Genomic DNA, 19643 nt, shown 5'->3' with positions numbered 1-19643 from the left:
GTGATTCGCAAAGCAAACATTTGGACGCAAACTCAGGTACCGTAAATATATTCCATAATATTGCAATATTTAGAAGCGATATGGGTGTACTGTGTTGCTTTCTTAGTGCTGATATAGCGTTTCCTCTTTCTCAGCGAGTTACAATGGGCATTGTATCCAAAAATAGAATGGCTGTTCATCTTCAAACATTTTAGAAAGGGATTGAAATGTTTGGCAGAATATTTAGTGTTAATCTTATTTGAGACACTTTGTATTTTTATTAAAGGCAAAGCGTCTCAAGTGGGTTTACAAAGGGCAAATAAATACAGTTTATTCATGAAAAGTGTAAATATGGATAATATAACCTTAAACAATATTTTGAGTGGACGGACGTTGTGTCACAAAGAATGATGATTATTTTAATGGTCAGAGAAAACGAGAGAGGCAGACACCTGCCTCAGGTATGCCCAGACGTCCTTTCAATGTGATCTACAGAGTGAGAGAGACAGAAACAGACAAAGACAGACTTGTGTATCAGTTCTCACTCACTACTTTAATCCATTGTGATCTATATTCTCTATAGCTGCTCTGCTTCTGTGCAAGTGTTAAAGTGTCTTCACTCTTCCCCCTGGGTAAGCATGCTCATCTGCACAACAACATGATTGTATAATTACTCCCATTGGCTTAGTTGTATTTTTGAGGGACTACAGTTTTCTCTGGGTCCATTTTAAGAACCATGTGTCCTGCAGCTGATGTCATAGGGACTTGGCAGCATTTGCAACAGGGTCAAGGCTCAGCTCAATGCCCTCGCCACAACAAAACATGCACTGCTGCTAGGGGAAAAGCATGGACACAACTCTGGGCTAACGTGCACATATGCATGTTGCGTTCACACACATTTGCGCACGCACACACACGATACACATACACACACACACGCGCACACACACACACAATATATTCATGTATACATACATGCTGCATGCATACAGACATACATAGATACATACATAGATGCATACATACATACATACATACATACATACATACATACATACATACATACAAACATACGTACATGCATGCATGCATGCACACACACACACAAGCACACACACACACACACACACACACACACACACACACACACACACACACACACACACACACACACACACACACACACACACACAAGCACACACTCCAAAATCCAAAACTGTTTAATCTACTATTTGCGACTCAGGATTTCAGATCTGGAGCATCTATAGGGGTACGACATCTTAAGGATGTCTTACTCTGACACATTTGGTATAAACCCACATCCAGACACCCTAAACACTGCACTATCCTACTACCCTGGTTTCTTATTCATGTTTCCTGTTCACCAACCCACCCCTCCTCGCCTAAAGGCCTTTACCCCATTGGGGTCGCCATGAGTTAAGCAGGCTGAGAAAGAGGCAGTGAGTTTAGCAGAGGCTAGGCTAAAGAAGCTAGTTGAGCCTGTGTCTGGGCATAGCATTACCAGGCTTCCCCCCCTGCTCACTGATATTACCCCCCTGCTGATCGTGGGATTAACATGTGTGTGCTCTGGGCCCAAATACCATTTCAGATGTGACAGCTGAAGCAGAGCATGCCCCAATGGTTGTGTCCCGAAATAGCCCTGGCCAATCACAGCTCACTCCTCTCCACATGCTGGACATTGCCACTGTAGAGCGAGAAAGAGTGTCAGGGAGGTCCGTTTTGTTTAGCCCTTATTACCTAACAGGGGCAAGTCTTACTCGTAAAATAGGATTAGAGAGTGGAGAACTAGGAGGAAAAGCATAGTAAAATATATGAGGAAAATAATAACAGTAATAATAATAATATAATGTATTTATATTTATATTAATATACACATCCTCTAACAGTTTCTCATATCCTCTATGAACCCACAACATCAAACAGTAGCTGACTCACTTTAAGGACCCCATGAGTGATGTGTTGGTTCTCAATGCAGAAGACATCAACATCAATATAGCCAGCTTTTTGTATTTGATTTTTATGTAGTGATGTGGGGATACAGATGTTGAATACAAATCTAATATAACTCCCGCCAAGTATGGGGGAAATGAGGTCAGGAGATGTGTTCCCCTGCCATGTCTCCAGGGCAGTGAGAGCTTGCCACCGTTAGAATGTCAACACAGCAGAGGATTTAAGATGAATCGCCACGGCAACCCGGCTCCATCCCGCTTTCTAAATACCAATGTGGGATCATGGAAAAGCCATGTGTTTATTATTTATACTGCATGCCTCTTTCCCGCTGAACGACTTATAGTATTTAGTATTTTAGCTACTAACTGTTTTCTATTGTTTTGCATGTTTTGTTTGCCTAATTACCCTTTCTCGGATGTGACCATTGCAGCCGGTGTCAGATAAAGATTAATTGTTGCAATTAGGTCATGAAGTAAAAAAGGAAAAGGATTGACAGGGATATCCATTGTGACATCTGGTCTGCGCGATTACACAAGAGAGAGCAGATATGGGATAAACGTCACTTATGCCAAGCCTGGTTGTTTTTATTAACAGCTAACACGTATGATACAATCCAGCTAAGTGCCTGTGTGTGTGTGTGTGTGTGTGTGTGTGTGTGTGTGTGTGTGTGTGTGTGTGTGTGTGTGTTTGTGTGTGTATGTGTTTGTATGTGTGTGTGTGTGTGTCTGTGCATGTGTGTGTGTGTCTGTGCGTGTGTGCGTGTGTGTGTGTGTCTTTCTGTGTGTGTGTGTGTGTGTGTGCGTGTGTGTGTGTGTGTGTGTGTGTGTCTGTGTGCGTGTGTGTGTGTGTGTGTGTGTGTGTGTGTGTGTGTGCGTGTGTGTGTGTGTGTGTGTGTGTCTGTGTGCGTGTGTGTGTGTGTGTGTGTGTGTGTGTGTGTGTGTGTGTGTGTGTGTGTGTGTGTGTGTGTTTGTGTGTGTGCGTGTGTTTGACAGCCCCTTGTATGGTGAGATGTGTCAGTGATGACAGATGTCGAGGCGATGTTTGAGCGCTTCATCGCGTCCCGGCGCTCGGGTCGCAGGAATGCCGTCCTCCCGGTCTACGTCCCGGCAAACCTGGCGAGCGATACCGCCACTTCCGCCTCCGCCACGGAGCTGTCACATGACCTGGCCCAGCTCAGCATTGACAAGTCAGGTGAGAGACGCCGGTGATCAATTGAAGTTCACTTACAGGTAAACTGACGGGTTAACTGAATACACAGGTAGACTGAAGTGTGAAGCATTAAGTTGCATCTAGCGATGAGATTGCAGACGGCCACCAACAGAATACCCCCCCCATTTAATGATCAGGTCAACTGATTGGACAGGTAAACTGAATAGACAGGTAAATTGATCAGACAAGCTGAATGGACAGGTAGACTGAAAGGACAGGAAATAGTCAATGGACAGGTAGGCTGAATGGACAGGTACACTGGATGGATAGGCTGAATAGGCAGGTAGGCTGAATGGACAGGTAACCTGAATGGACAATTCAATTAAATAGAGGTAAATAGTGCAGTCTCTCACACCATCTCTCTCTATATATTTATATCTCTCTCTCTGATTATCACTGCCTCTCTCCTGTCTCCTCTCTCATCAGGAGACAAGGGAGAGGATCCTGAGAATAGTCCAAACCCTACAGCTGAAGAAGACGAAGAAGAAGAAGTTGATAAGGGGAACTGATACAGTGCTTTTTGCTATCTGACTGATCTAGACATTTCTAGAGAGGGTTTCCAACACCACTTCATCACCGCACCTTGCAGTCCACCCACCACTGGACCACTGACCACTGTTTCTGGGGTCCATGTCTTCTCCTCTCACTGACTTTGCACCATGGCCGATGGTTCTTTTCTGGTGTCTACTAAATGGTACGGAATGGAGGACAGAAGATATTTGGACGGTTCAGAGTGCTGGAGATAAGCTTAACGGCTTAATGTACAACCAATACCTTCCTTGACTTAGGATTAAAGGGCCAGGGGAAGAACTCCTTTAAGTGAAGGCAAGTGTGTACAAAGTCCTGTCCTAGAGTCAATGTGAAAGTCGTCATGTCAGAGGACTTTGACTTTGCGTCAATCAACTCCCTGCTCTCCCAGAATAATAACTATTTCTCTTTGCTATTTGTATGTGTTATCCATTTGTTATTGAGTTAATATTCACAAACAAATGCATGCAGGTTGTGATCGACTGCCCATATAATCATACTGGAAATGTCTCTATACTGTAATTTTGACTTGAAATATTGACTCTTTTCATATTTCTATTTTATGAAAAGGGTTTGAAAGATTATTTCATTAGTTTAATAATAGCAGCATTTCTCTAAAGGAACATTTTATCCTCTTTGGGTGCCATCAGGGATGTCTTGAAGTCAAGTCAAATCGACTGTAAATTGTATTTAGTTAAGGGATATATTTGCACTTCCTGTGTTTACAATATTAACATGCATTTTACACAGAACAAAATGATTTTCTATTTTTGTTACTGTTTGTGTTTATTGGCTTGTTATTTGTCTTTATTTGTTCTCTTTTGTATACATCTCACAGTTCCAAAGAAAGTAATGTTGCGTGAAAAAGTATGATCATAATCACCTCCCCCTGTTTCTCATTTGATTCCCTCAGAAAAGTCCTGCATTATGTCTTTGCTTCCAAACATTGGTCACTGGTGACTGTCTGAGTTGGAGTATGTCTGTAAATGAATGAGTTATAAATAAAATAGATTGAAAAATATATGTTGAAGTCAGCCCCTTATTAACGTTAGTAATGACTAGTCTAAACTAGTTGATAGTAGTGACTAGTAGTGAATGTGTGTGTGTGTGTGTGTGTGTGTGTGTGTGTGTGTGTGTGTGTGTGTGTGTGTGTGTGTGTGTGTGTGTTTGTGTGTGTGTGTGTGTGTGTTTGTGTTCCTGTGAGATGGTGTCATGGCCACGAGATGGGGCTATCGGGTATGTTAAGAATCAACCTGGGTCGATGCATGTTGAAAAAAAAGACAACCCATTTTATATCAATGAAAAATCAAGAAAACGTGAATGAACATATTATAATAATTTCAATTGTATGTGTTTTATCGAACTGATTCTATCTTATTACTTTACTTAGTTTGGCTGTTTTACTCTAGTTAAAGACCTGTTAGTGCATTGGGCCCTTTGCCAAATGATCAACCGTTTTGAGAACCGTTATGAGAATTTAGGTAAAACCTAAAATTAAGTGAAAAGGGTCTAATGGCAATAGGTACCCAATTAGCGTTATGAGCGAAACCTGTGTTGGCCCTACGAGGATGCCTCTTTGAAATTAGTTTTCTGATGCGCGATAATGAGCGACAGAATTCAGTGTTTGGTGTTGGCTCTCCCTAGCGTCAGATGTTTTAGGGCCTGCATTTGAACGAACAGATAAGCAAATAGGTTGTGGTTGTTGTTGTTGGATGTGAAGTTTTAATGTGGCTTGCTGCGGCCACAATAATGTCATGTACCAACAGTAATGTACTCCAAGTAACTTTGAGCAATGGTAATGACTAATACAAAATAACCTATAGGATCTGACAAAATGCCTCCAGGTTGACTTGGAGATGACTTGGAGATTAAGGGTTAGAGGTCACGTTTATATTGTCTTTCTTTGCAGACCTCTGGATGAATACAGCACCCACTAGAAATCAAAAACACACACATTAACACATACACACATACAGGCCCATCGCGAGAAGGCAAGCAAACCAAGCAATTGCTTGGGGCCCCGAGCTGGCCTGGGGCCCCAAGACAACGACTGGTTATGGATAAAATGCAACGACAAACTGATCGGCGATCGGCATAGGCGACCTAGTCCTAGGGCGGCAAATGTGTTGAGGGCGCCCTCTGGTGGCGCCCTTAATTAATTAAATTATATGAAACAAGCGAAATAAGACATGTTTACCAAACATGTTCCCAAATGGAATGGACAAGGGAGGGGACAGGCGATTAATTGATAGCACGCATTGAAACTCTCACTGTAGTACGCACTCTCTTCCCCCCGCTCGGAAGTCATGCTTGGGGCGCACGAATTCCCGGCTCAGAAGTCTTGCTTGGGGCCCCCAAATTCCTTGAAACGGCCCTGCACACATAAACACACACACACACACACACACACACACACACACACACACACGCACACACACACACACACACACACACACACACACACACACACACACATACACACACACACACACACACACGCACACAGACACACACACTTGTGTCTTACTCAGAAGTAATACACATTAAAATTATATTAGAGTAATCTAAGAACACGGTGACATCTCTCTGAGGTCATTCCAAGGATCTTGATTATCCTGGATGAGTACAGGTCAATCATCCAATTGTAAGCTGTAGGATCAGCCCTTTGCTGCTTCTAAATGACCATGTAAGCCTAATTTTTAGGCTTTGATTTTCGATTAATTTGTTTTTATTTTACACTGGTCTGTTACACAGACCCTCGTTAACTGATGAACTGATTAACGATGTGATACCATAATGAAGACAATTATGTTCAATCTGTAGTCTGTGTTAGCAAGTGTATTTTTGTGCATCACAATAAAGCGCACGTCTGTTGGTGGTGCGCTGTATGGGCAGAAGGTCTGACCACAAATGAACCCTGTCTGGAGTCAAACCAGTTCAAGGCGTTGATGGCGTCACTAATAAATGTTTAGTGAAACAAGATTGTAGGCCTATGTATAGATACTTCCCTTTAAGTTTCCGCTATCAAGATTCCATCTACAACTTTACAGGGAATTTAACTGCTCTTTGTCTCTTTATGGTCTGGGGAACAATTAGCAAATGTTTAATGATTTTCATGTAACCATTTTCTGTGATGGCTCTGTGCCCTATTGTTCTGTGTTTGAGCATCAACTGTCTATTCTTAGCTTCCTTCCTACTTTAAATTGTTTTGTTTTTTCCTGCGTAAAGGTTCCCATGCGTGATATAGGCTATGAGGCTTGCATACAACATTAAAGTAAGATTCAGGAATCCACACTATGGATGTCTGAACAGGGTTAGGGTTAGAACCTTACCCTAACCTTAACAACCTGACACCTTCAGAGCAAGTTCAATGAAATGAAGTTCCCAGTCATTTACAATAAAAACAAATGTAGTTATTAAATCTGGATAAAGTTCTGAAAACCAATGAGATATTCTGTGTATTCATAGGCTTATCAAAAGTCCACAGCGAGTCATAAACAAGACCTCTTCATCCTATAGTCAAACTAGACTTTGGAGCAATCAATGACGCTAGCAGCTGATTATGTATGAATTCCCAGTGCAGTACAGATCAAAGAGTGCCTGCTTAGGACACTGATTGGTTGGCCTCCGGTATTTGCAGCAGCTGACTATAAAGTGAAATACTTAGTCACCTTATGTGGTTTCAAGGATTATTTTAGGACACCTCCAATCTGTGGTGTGGCTCGGACAGAATGTAGCAGCACATGGATGAGTTGATGGAATAGCCATGCTTCTCAGAATACGACAGCAACAAATGCCTGTTACTCTATCTGTATCTGAGTCATGGGCCTGTAGGCCTTGCTTATAACCATAACGTGTACGTTGAATGGTATGCTTAAACAATCAGTGTATCAATGGTCATCTGACCCACAGGACTCGCTCTGTGGAACCTCAAAGCAGAGCCATGCGTTTTACGGTGTTATAAGGTCATATCAAAACGAGAGCATATTTTTGCGGTTAATCTTTAACAGCAATAAACAGAAACAATCTGTGCATGAAAGCCTAATGCAATTTTAATTTACTTCGAAGCACAAGGCAGAGGGCTTTAAGTGCTTACCTAACCTCCAGCAGTCAGGCAAGCGTCCTGCTGAATCAAGTGCATCGTGTTATCTGTCTGGATAAGCGACCCTAAAGTTGTATCATATATATATTGTATCATATATTGTATCATATATTGTTCTTTATCACCGACACAACATGCTATGTCAATTGACATTTTCATGCCAGTGTCACTCAGTCATTTTAGTTAGCAATTTTCTTTGTTATTATAAGCCTATTGGCTGTAAAAACCAATGACACACTGCACTACAGTCAGTGAAAGGTAGGCTAACAAAAGGCTCACAATACAAATACAATGATAACTGACCATGTCTGGCCTTCTGCTGCAAGAATCACTCGTTCAGTAGAGGAATCCTAGTTTACCAATCATTAGGATTTGGTTGAATGGGAAAATATTTTAAATCAGCCATTATATATAGATGATGGGTTGGTCTGCAAAGTGGTGAGGACAGAGGACCGTACGCATAAAGAGAATTTAGTCTCAGTGCACCCTAAAAACTGAGCATCAAAGTCATTCACTCATCTATTTATTTCTTTCATCAGGGCTTCCATCCAACCCCACGCCCATGACCACCCTTTGCTTATTGATCCTTTGTCCTGGGTTTTTGACCGACACATCTCTTAATATAGTCTGCTTGTTTTCAAGTTCTAAATGTCAACCCCTTAGCTGGTACTATTCAGGATGCCATGCCATCCTGTCCTGTTCTGCTTGCGCTTGGCACTTCTCACTCTGTACGTTTGATCACATTTAGCTCCAAGCTCCGGCTTCCTGTTTTGCTTGGCCCTCTCTACAGTTTTTCCCCGACAACTTCATTGCATCATACTTTTTCAATAATATTTGTATGCAGGGGCGGACTGGCCATCGGGAGGTTCGGGAGATTTCCCGAGCGGCCGGACGGTTTCAGGCCGAGCCGGCCGGCCGCATTTGTCCTTTTTTTATTATTATTTTTTTAAGAAAATAAAAAAATATGAAAGCGACTTGGGCTGGCCTGCTGGATATTCGCAAACAGTGCGAAACGATAACCTCAATTTAGAGGTGGTATCACTTTTACACATAGTGTATCGGGGCAAAGCGAGCGGCCGAACGGCCCTCCCAAATCAGACTGCTCCGCGTTCTGTCAAATCTGATTGGCTCAGCCTGACACACGGCCCGGGTCACTCACTTCCCGTTAACCTCCCTCTGAAGTCACAGAAAAATACGAAAACGTTGAAAAGGAACAGGACACAGCAGCATGACAGGGGCACTAGTGGGCATGTTTGGCAATATAATAATGGCTTAAACTCCTATACTCATTAATATAGCCTTACATTAAATGTATTTTATTTCTTTGTCTTTCATTTTGTTATTTTCTTTGTATTTAAAGGGTAACTGTTCCTCCTAAATGATTAAAAAAAACATAAATTAAGAGAATATCCACTATTCCCTTTAATGTAGTGGCCTGCTAAATTAGAATTATTTGTTACTTGTTGTCATTTTCATGCAAATGTAGCTCTACCGTCAACACAGGCAGATTCAGGGTCCAGCAAAGGGGAAGCTGAGCAAGCAGTACACCGAGATGAGGGATTTCATTGTATTGATTTGTATTTTCTTCCACCCTCAACAACCCCCCAGGAAAGGTATGTGTATCTATGAAACCAATGACGGTATAAACAGAAAGTGACTCACATGCTGTAAGAAAGACAACTCTCTGTTCTGCTCAGTATGTTTTGCCTGTGCAAAGCCATCTGCACTATCTGGAACCTTTTCACCCTTGCTTTACCGAGGGTTGCTTATTTGCTTATAAAATATTTGCATGTGATACTCACACAATTCTAACCACACGCACATTCCAACATTGACATGTATTTGCAATGCAGAAATCCACGGTTGAGGGCTACTTTCTATTATTTTACACAGTGGCAAAATTCTACACATGCTATTCTCGCGGTCTCAAGAAAGGCCTCTCCATCCGAAAGTCCTGGGACAGATTTTTGTCCCAGTCCACCCCTGTTTGTATGTGTATATTTTGATTTGATTTGATTTGAATTTTTCATTTCAAATATGCAAGAAACATGTCATTGAATGACAGAAACAAAAACAACCCTATATTTAACTCATTTGAAAGGGAGTGGGAAGAAGTATACACTTGTTTAATCCCGACCCCTTTCATTAAATCATACAATAATTATAAACTACTACCTGTTTTCTTTACTTGAATTAAAATGTATGCAATTAATTGGCCAATAATGGCCAATATATGTCTATGTGTGTGCGTGCATGCATGCATCTATATGTATATGTTTATACATACACTGTATGTGTCTGTGTGTGTGTGTGTGGGGGGGGGGCGAGTGAGAGTTTGTGTCTGCATATCATCATACAACATAACAAACATCATATCATTAAATATTAATATTTACATCAATATTCCAAAATGGCTGCTCAGACATGTCTGAATTGCCACCAGTTAACCCGAGATCTTGCACACACACTCACACACACACACACACACACACACACACACACACACACACACACACACACACACACACACACACACAAACACACACACGCACACACACGCACAAAAACAAGATGTGAAATGTTAAGGATCAGCCTCACCAGCAACCACTCCCTAATCAATCATTATGCATAAAAAGACGTCTCTTCTCTGACGAGAGAGAGGTTTCACACGTTACCCAAGCACAGCCCCGGTGTCTTAAGCGCCCACACCGAATGTGTGTCTGATGATTTGTTGAAGAGGAATAAAAGGATTCACTTGTTAAAGGACAGCTGCTGTTGTTCTTTCGCCCTTTCCCTGTTGTTGACACTCTTGTCCTGTTTGTCCCCAGGCCAAGAGCAACTAACACCTTGTTGAAGATAGCCCCGATGCGGGAAATAACCTGAGTTTGTCTTAAATAAATGTAATTTAATTTAATTTAATTTGAAACAGAATACAACTATATAAATAAATTAAAGAAATCTGCAGCTGAGGACTTCCCTGAGATGAGTGCAGGCTTCATTCAGTTTAGACTTGTTACTTTGTGTACACCCTGCCGCGCACAACCACATTATGTCCTATGCAGAGCACAGAACCGCAGATATTTATCTCAATAACAAGGACAATGACTTGATAACATACAGGGTGAAACTGGGAAACTAGACTCTGTCCAATTTTACAAGCCCTGAAGATGACGTTTTGGAGCTTTTTCTTTATCGAGTGACCTTTGGCTACTTTTTCTTCATCACTGTCCCGGATTCTTCCAACATATCAAGACAGGACCCTGGCTCTTTCCCTGGTTCTGTTGCATGTTATCTGCAACCAATGCGTCTGACCCAGGGGGTTTGCACAGGGCTGGCATCGTAAAGCGCTCAATGCTTGTACTTTGTTCACAAGGGGTGAAAGCCTTTGTATCTGTTTTTTCAGATTCTTTATCTCAAGTGGTTTTAAGTTGGCTATTGGTAGCCGCCTCAGCCTCTGGCAAAACGCATTTAATATTTATTTTTTTTACAAAAAATAAGCTAAAACAATAACCCACAACGCAAAGGAAACACATAAAAGACTGAATAAATTTGAACAACTTAGAATGTTTATTGATATGCGATATGCTGGAAAACAGACAATAGTACGTCAATATACAATGCTGTCTATATAATATCAAAATTCATAAAATAGAACATTAACAAATACTTGAGGTATCAATAACAATCAATAACAAATCTTTCATTGTGCAAATAAAGAAATACAATTGTTAATACATCAATCAATAAAACAATAAACGTAAGTAAATATGTTTAAGGGTAAGCGTAAGTTTAAGTATTTTTGAGTGAACAATTGATCGATGTTGTATTAGTTTGAAAAAACAACAGTGCATGTATATATATATATGTATATGTGTATATGTATACATATATACATATATACACAATCACACCCACACAGACACCCACCCACACACATGTGTTGCTGGGACTATTGCGGGATGAAATATCCGTGCATGTCTCTGTGGAGTTCGTTATTCATGTAAGCCCGAGCGACCTCCTTAAAAGTCTTCCCATCCAGGACCAGGATGAAGCCAAGCTTTCCCGGGACGGTGCAGACTGAAGCCAGCACCACTCCTGTGAGAGGAGAGGAAAACAAGCCTTTCGTTAGATCAACAGAAATGAGCATATTACTACATTTGGTGTATACATATAAACCATGACACTTATTTATAATATGTATTTAATATGTATTTAAACGGAGTAGACGTTATCGATCGTCCCGTTGAAGGGAAACTGCCTCAGGGCCGTATATGTCTTGCAATCAGTTCGTTGAAATTATATCAACACAGTACCATATAATTCATGCAACATCCCGTTTAAGAATGTTTGAAGCAATTTTGCTCGTACCTTCACAGACAATGTGGACTCACGTGAGTGTGCGTGTCCTTATCCATTGTCTGTTTATCGGTCTTATTGAATGGAAGTCTGAATGTTTCTCTTAACATAACAATCAGTAAGCTGCAACTTGAAAACCTTTGATTTGTAAACCAGTCGTCGGACCCTCGACAGCCAGCACGTTGCCCAGCTTACGGTACTTGGACCACAGGTTGAGACACACACACACACACACACACACACACACACACACACACAAACACACACACGCACACACACACACACACACACACACACACACACACACACACACACACACACACACACACACACGCACACACACACAGTAGAAGTAGGAGTGACTCACCGTCATCCTCAGACTCTGCATTGGGTCGGGGGATGAACACGGGCTCCGAGGGCCAGCAGTTGTCCTCGGCCCATCTCACGATCTCCTTGGTCTCTGTGTCCAGCTTTCCGAGCTGCAGAGAGGGAAGGGGACGGGCGATATACGTTTTAGGAGGAGCTGAGGCCTGAAGTACGTGTCCTCAGTGAGAAAATAAGGCAGGAGGTCTAGTTAAGTTATATTTTGAAATGATAATAATCAAACCTATATGAAGGATATGAAGTCATTATTTAGGGACCCATTTTGACTATTTTTGTGTCATTTGACATTTTGACCCATTTTGATTATTTTTATTTTAGAGCATCATGGGAAGACACAGGCAGCAATTTACCAAGCATACATTCAAGGAGATAATGAGTATGCATGATGCAGTAACAGCAGAGGAAACGGGATGACCATCTTTGAGAGTTTTGGATAGGCAATGGCTGAAGTCAGCCATGGAGAGACTAAGTTCATTTGCAATACACTATGTGTGCATAGCTCCACAGAGTCAGCTACCCATAGTGTATTTGCAATACAGTAACCGTCCTGCAGTTCCTTTAACTGTAGGACAGTTAAAGGAATCTACACAACAAAGAAGTCGATTGGGGCTACAGTGGAAATGCAAAATACAAAACTCTCATCCTCGAGAGAGGAAGGCTCTTTCAGTCCAGGGAGAATCTATACGATTTGACTAGTAATTATGTAACCAAGGCTTAGATCATTTGTATTTTTTATATATATATATATATATATATATATATATATATATACAATGTTGTCTGATGATGATAGTAAGAATTTTGCATTGCCACAGTAGCGAGATTTGATACTGAGGCTATGCCAATCTTGTGACCTCCTTTATGAAGATTCCTCCTAGTTGTCCAGCATTCCTGCAGGCATGTCTACTTTATAGAATATTATTTGGCCTCTCTGGCCACGCCTTTCCATAACAGTCTCCATGATGCTCACACCACTCCACTTTGTTCTGTCAATATCAGACCTAACCGTTTCCATAACTCTGTTTATTCTGTCTTTTTAACTGGATGACGCCTGAGGAAACATAAAAGCCACATCACATCCAGTGAGGAACGGAAAGCCATTCCCTTCTGAACCTCTCATACGTTGAATGTCTCCCTCAGTGGCACGGAATGATTGTTTGATCATTGGACCGGACATTTTCAACCATTTCCACTAGAACGGTTTGGGATGTGCTTTTTTGGATGTTGTTGCCTGTTGCGGCAATGCTCAAATCCTTAACTTCCCGGCTTCTGTTACGTCAATTGTCAACTCTTAGTTCTGCAAATGGCTTCCTAGTTCTGTAAATAGAACGCTGGCAGGAACAATCTGTTTCCCATATGGAACTATTCTCTGGTCGTCAGCAGGAATCTGCCATATTGTGATCCCCACTTGCTTGACGCATAAAGCTGGATGTGGCTGTAGGGATCAAGTCATGCGGTCATTTAAAAACAGAGTCATGTTTTAACCTTACCTCTGTAGCCACAGCAGACTCTTCTGTACAGGCGGCATAGACAAAGCGATGCTTCTTGCCATTGAAGTCATAGTTAATCCTGGGTAGTTCCAAACCTATGGGAATGCAAAATTTAAATACTTGGATTCAAAATTAAAACTTACATTATGTCATTTTAGCAGTGGCTTCTACCCAAAGCCTTTTTTAGTTCATGTCATTAATGGGCAGGTAGGTGCTATGCTTCTTGCTCAGGGACTCCTTCAGTTGGACTGCAAATATCGGGGTTTGAAACCAGAACCTTTCGGCCAGGTATGATAGAGTCAAGGTTTACCTTCACAGAGCACTTCGGGCGTGCATAACAGCTTTCCGTCGGCCTCCTTGACAGCGGTGGCTGTGGTGAGCGAGGCGGTCACCAGGTTCTGTCCTGCGGCCCCCTGAAGACCATAGGAGACACACAACGACGTTGGGAGTTAGAACCTCTATACTTTAAGGGGCAGGGCTGTGTTTGAAGCTCCCTTTAGACTGCAGCCATCACGCTTGTTCAAGAAGCAGTCAAAATATGTCAGCAGTGTGCCTAAGGGGTTGGGGTAGGTATGAAAGAGCTTATAAAGGCATATTTTGACAAAGCATTATGGAGTGTGTTGGGGAGCGGCAGTAGATCAGGAGGTAGAGAGGGTTGACTGGTAACCGGAAGGTTGCTAGTTTGTCGTCGGTGTGTGAATGAATGGTTCGCAAGTCGCTTTGGATAAAAGCGTCAGCCAAATCCCCTCAATGAAAATGTCAATTTAAGTATGTGCAGGGAGAAAAGTGACTGATTGCAGGTTTCATTTCTCACCGAGTCCACGTGGAGAGGGAGCGCGTATCTCCTGTAGACGGGCTTGCTCCAGCCCTTGCTCTCGGGCTTGTCCTTCTGCTTCTGCAGGTAGAACATGTCGTAGAGGCTGGAGTCGTCGTAGCCGATGACGTCGAAGATCACGTGGCCGTTCTCCTCGAAGGCGTTCACGTGATGGTAGATCACCATTTGTCCCGCAAAGTACTTGGTGGCCACCTCTTTGCCGGTCTTTCTGTCTATCAGGTGAATCAGCGTCTGGTGAAGAAGAAGAGAGGATTTCGAGTGAGTGGCCGTCGCCAACTGAGGTTTTTGAGCTGAACTTTTTGGAGGACTTTTTATTTTTCTTCACTACATTGGCCATTTTGAATACTTATATCTGTTAACTAATATCCCATTATATCCAAAGTCCTTAAATACAATTAATCAAATATAGGAGCAAGAAAAGTCACGTTGTTTGACGGAAGATTTAAAATGAGAACCAAAAATCAAGTTAGTTACTACACTATGGATGATATCAGGGGTCAAAACTCAAAACAAGCCACGACTTAATCCAGTTTGTAGTACAATATTGTACAAGTTGTATCCAACAGACATAATTGCGATCACTAAATACAACTCTAATGGTTTTCACTACTTACATTTTCCTCTGGACAGTGTTTGAGACAGCTTGCCCAGTTGACCCCGCGCATGTAGGCGGTGGCCATCTTGAGGATGTCCAGTTTGAAGGGCTGCTCGATGAAGACGAAGTAGTTGTCGGTCATGCCGAAGCTGTGGTAGTAGCTGGGGCTGAGGAGAGACCGGCAGGGCACCGTGCAAAGCACCTCTGCCTTCTTCAGCGGAGACTTGCCCGTTTCTGCCGGGAAAATAAACAAACAGACGGGTGTTGGGTGTTGATGGTTGCTGGTCGCTAGTGCTAGTGGAAAGTAATAAGTAGCTGGACTGTAGAAAGTAAACTGTACAGATTTGTGGAAGATCAGGTCTAAAACCCAGACAGATCGACGACCGGGGAAATATAAAAGCCATAGGCCGGAAACACAGACTTTTCATAAAGTATCCTTTCATGAATATATTATAAGGTTTTGCATGTGTTCGAATGATATCAAATGCTGATCTGCAGGTGCCTAATAGTCACTCATTTCACCCTGTTACTATTCCGACTATGCACAAAAGTACAACTTTAACTATTACAATGCTGAACTTTAATAATAGATTTGATGGTTTGATGTTATATGGTATTGATCGGGTATCGGGTAATGTGGGTATGAAATCGGGTATGAAAGCAGAGGAAAAGTTAGAATTTGTCAGGCATGGGTACCTGTTTCTGGAGCGGCAGGTACTTTGAACAGAGTGTACTTGGTCTTGCCCTTTTCTGCTATCGAGGTTCCAATGTTGTAGGTATTCCCCTCTTTATCATAGTGTGGGTGGGAGGTGACCATGTTCACCGCAATATACTTCAGATAATCCACCTGGAAGGGGGAGATACAAGACAATATGACCCATTTTGTATATAAACAATCATGTTACTTTATGGGTGGGTCTTAGGGTGGAGGCAAGCACCAGCTAGTCTGTTTTATTTTTTTATCGTTTGTCTGAATATGTCCACCAACTACATATTTATCTCTGGCACTCAACAACACAGCAAGATGACATAGTTTCAAGGGTTGGTGAAATGTACTACTCGTATTTGCCCCTCCATTTGTTGCTTTGTTTTACCTCTATAATAAGATGTGTGTGTCTGTCTGTGAGTGAGTGTGTGTGTGTGTGTGTGTGTGTGTGTGTGTGTGTGTGTGTGTGTGTGTGTGTGTGTGTGTGTGTGTGTGTGTGTGTGTGTGTGTGTGGGTGCGTGGGTGCGTGAAATTATTACCTTGTCCTGAGTTGCCAGGGTAAAGGGATCAATTTTGCGGATGTAATTTGTTTCAGACGTGGCAAAGTACTCATTTCCATATCTGATGAAGTTACTTGCACCGTTGTCCGTGAAGTCGGGTACAGTGTGGTTCAGAAAAGTAATCGCCCTATTTCATGAAAGTAAAAAGAAATGAGAATGTGGGTTAAAATAAAAGGGCCTTGATGGTGTTCCCATTGCTAAATAGGCCGATAAATAAGTGTCAGTAACAGGTAATGGTAAAGACATGATTGTAACATTAAATCTGGCATAGTAAGAGTCTTACTTCACTATGAAGTTTTTGTTTGGATCTGGATATGCCATGGTTCCCATTTCAGACACAACGATTCTTTTGGCAGCCATGTTTGCATTATATGTATCGCCTTGAAGGTATCTGCTCCTGTATATGACTTGTCCTGTCAAAGAATAATAATAATAGCATTGAAAGTTGAGCAGTAACTAATATGTAGTATTACATTCCAAAAACACATTATCACATAGGGGTCTCCTTTAATCATGACGCCACTGAAACATACCATCCTTGAAAGTGAAACTCTGCATTAAAGCCATCCCGTCAAACCAATGGTTGTAGGCCGTCTCCCCAACGGTGAACATGCCGGGGCCATTGCGCAACAACGTGCCGGTAAGCCAATCAGGAAGGCTTCCTAGAGAGCCACACACACACACACACACACACACACACACACACACACACACACACACACACACACACACACACACACACACACACACACACACACACACACACACACACACAGATATACTTAGAGGCGAACAACACGTGTCGTATTGGAATTAAAAGGAAATATTGATTGACGCCCCGGGACCGCATTTAGGCTGTAACCACGTAACGAGGTAATAATACAACGTTAAGAAAGGAAAAGGAGACGCTACCTTTGAGTTCTGCGGTGTAGGGCTCCGGCCTCTCCTCTATGTTCCTTGACTGGTGCGGGTCCATTGTTGCTGAATGCTGAACTGTGTGGAGACTTCGGACAAAGCCAGGCATTTATAAAGGCATCTCTAACCACTCCCTTTAAGTCCTATTGCCAGGGTGGTCATAACTCAAGGCAAGGCCAAGGGCTTTATCTCGAGTGGTTATTATCTTCTGACTTATAAAGTGGATTTAATACAAAGTATGGGACTATCGGTGGTTCTTAGAATCGATGATAATAATAGGCAAAGGTTAGCCAGGCAAAGGTAGCCTACTTGTAATTTTGGTGCGTTTCCTTACCTGCTCGTTTATGATAGCCTTCGTGGAAACCCGCAGCCACCCAAACGATCATTGGATTTCTTCGAATTAACTTTGATTGATTTATTGACATTTTTCCCCTAATTCCCAATACAAAGGTTATTAAACGCGTGCATACGCTTCTATAACTGACCTGGAAGCCACGTATTTATTTGGTTTGCGAACATAGTCATTTGTGCTACTAATTTTACATTTATTTCTTTATTTTTAGATTTATTTATTTAAACGACAAATAAAAGTTACTGGAAATGCGTAGGCTAAATAGGACTAAGAGGTCCGGTTTAAGTCTACTATGAGGATACACATGTAAACTACCAACAAAGTGTGCCAATCTCAATACCATTATAAACAGAGTAATGGGATTAGTCCTACCTCACTTTATGAATTGTTTTCAGTGGTGATTTGGAGATGAGGATAATCAACACAAATGTGGCCTCCTATTTATAAAAAGGCCCAACATTTTTTTTTTGGACTAAAATTCTTCATACAAAACAATCTTAATTGATACCGTGAGTATCTTTGTAATTCATTGTTTAAAGAGATTGTAGTTTGTCTACCAACACACAGAGAATGTAGCACTTTTCTCTGTGCTAGACTACCCCATCACAGGTAGCCTAATAATCACAGTGCCGCAAATAAGGCCGCTGTTTTCAGCAGCCTCACCTGACCCGAGGTAGGTGGATTGGACTCTGGGGCTGGATGAAGCTGCACAATTTGTGGTGCATTCAACAATCAGGGCACACAGGTTAGCCAGCCATTACCCACCCATTCCCCATTAACCATTACCTTCCCGCCTACTCCGTAACTACATTCCATACAGTAATTCAAGCGTTACGTACAAAAGGGTTGCATATTAAACATTATAGTTACATGAAGTTATATATTATACGTCAGTCACATGAAGTGAGGTCTTTCATTAAAATCCATTCATCGCCTTTTTTATTAACCTGATCTTAGATCACCATGACATGCCATATGTGTTTAAGAGATGAGCCCTGTGAAGGCAATATTAATTTAAACAGTAAAACATGCATCTGTAATAGTTAAAGCTAGGGTGGGTAATGTTTTTACTTTAATATTTGGCTAAACTGTCATAATAGCCAGTCAGCTATATGTTGGTGAAGTGCTCTGAGAATATCTGCTCATCACTTTGCCCTCCCCAGCATCTGTGTGCCGCCCCCCAAAATTGCCACCGCTCATGTACACTTTGACCAATCAGAGCGAGGCTCTGATTCTCCGTTCTTATTGGCTGTGGGACTTTCCGTTCACCTTGGCAACGACGTTGGTGCGTCCCTGCGTGAGCGTTCACGAGCCTAGCAGTCTGACAGTTTTGCACTACTCAGCGGACAACAAATGAATAGCAATGTCTTCATCAACGGCACCTAAATTTCCCATTCCCCGGATACCAACAACTAACACCGCTAAGACAGCGAAAAAAAGAGGAAAGACACTTGTTGAAAGGACAGCTACTAAAAGGGAGGCGGAGAGAGCTTGAAATAAAACCAGAGTAAACATTGGCGTGGCTTATGAGCGATGGAGAGAGTTATGTGACCTGAGAAACTTAAAATCGGACGCTGAGATGGCTACATTTCTTATAGACAGGTAAGGAATAGTGTTATCTCTCCATGGTATATTGTGAAGAATATGTAAAGCGTCGGCTG

The 19643-nt window shown here is 41.9% G+C and overlaps 2 protein-coding genes across 2 annotated transcripts; one reads left to right on the top strand and one right to left on the bottom strand.

Moving 5' to 3' along the window:
- Positions 1 to 2969: 2969 nt before the first annotated feature.
- Positions 2970 to 3668, top strand: pkia (cAMP-dependent protein kinase inhibitor alpha; the record flags this gene model as incomplete). Its single annotated transcript, XM_079754889.1, has 2 exons — positions 2970 to 3141; positions 3586 to 3668. 2 exons carry the CDS (start codon positions 2970 to 2972, stop codon positions 3666 to 3668), a joined length of 255 nt encoding a protein of 84 aa, XP_079611015.1.
- Positions 3669 to 11449: 7781 nt separating this feature from the next.
- On the bottom strand, positions 11450 to 17759 carry bco1 (beta-carotene oxygenase 1). The gene is made up of 11 exons (XM_079754881.1): positions 17628 to 17759; positions 17249 to 17377; positions 16999 to 17128; positions 16695 to 16842; positions 16146 to 16296; positions 15469 to 15683; positions 14834 to 15085; positions 14330 to 14432; positions 14020 to 14114; positions 12513 to 12624; positions 11450 to 11884 (listed from the first exon to the last, which is right to left on the bottom strand). The coding sequence occupies exons 1-11, from the start codon at positions 17737 to 17739 to the stop codon at positions 11739 to 11741; spliced, it is 1593 nt and encodes a 530-aa protein (XP_079611007.1). The 5' UTR covers positions 17740 to 17759; the 3' UTR covers positions 11450 to 11738.
- Positions 17760 to 19643: the final 1884 nt, after the last annotated feature.

This window comes from Pollachius pollachius (assembly GCF_949987615.1).
Source record: "Pollachius pollachius genome assembly, chromosome: 17".
NCBI classification, from domain to species: domain Eukaryota; kingdom Metazoa; phylum Chordata; class Actinopteri; order Gadiformes; family Gadidae; genus Pollachius; species Pollachius pollachius.
Note: the sequence above shows the minus strand (reverse complement) of the source record. Positions and strands in the feature narration are given on the sequence as shown.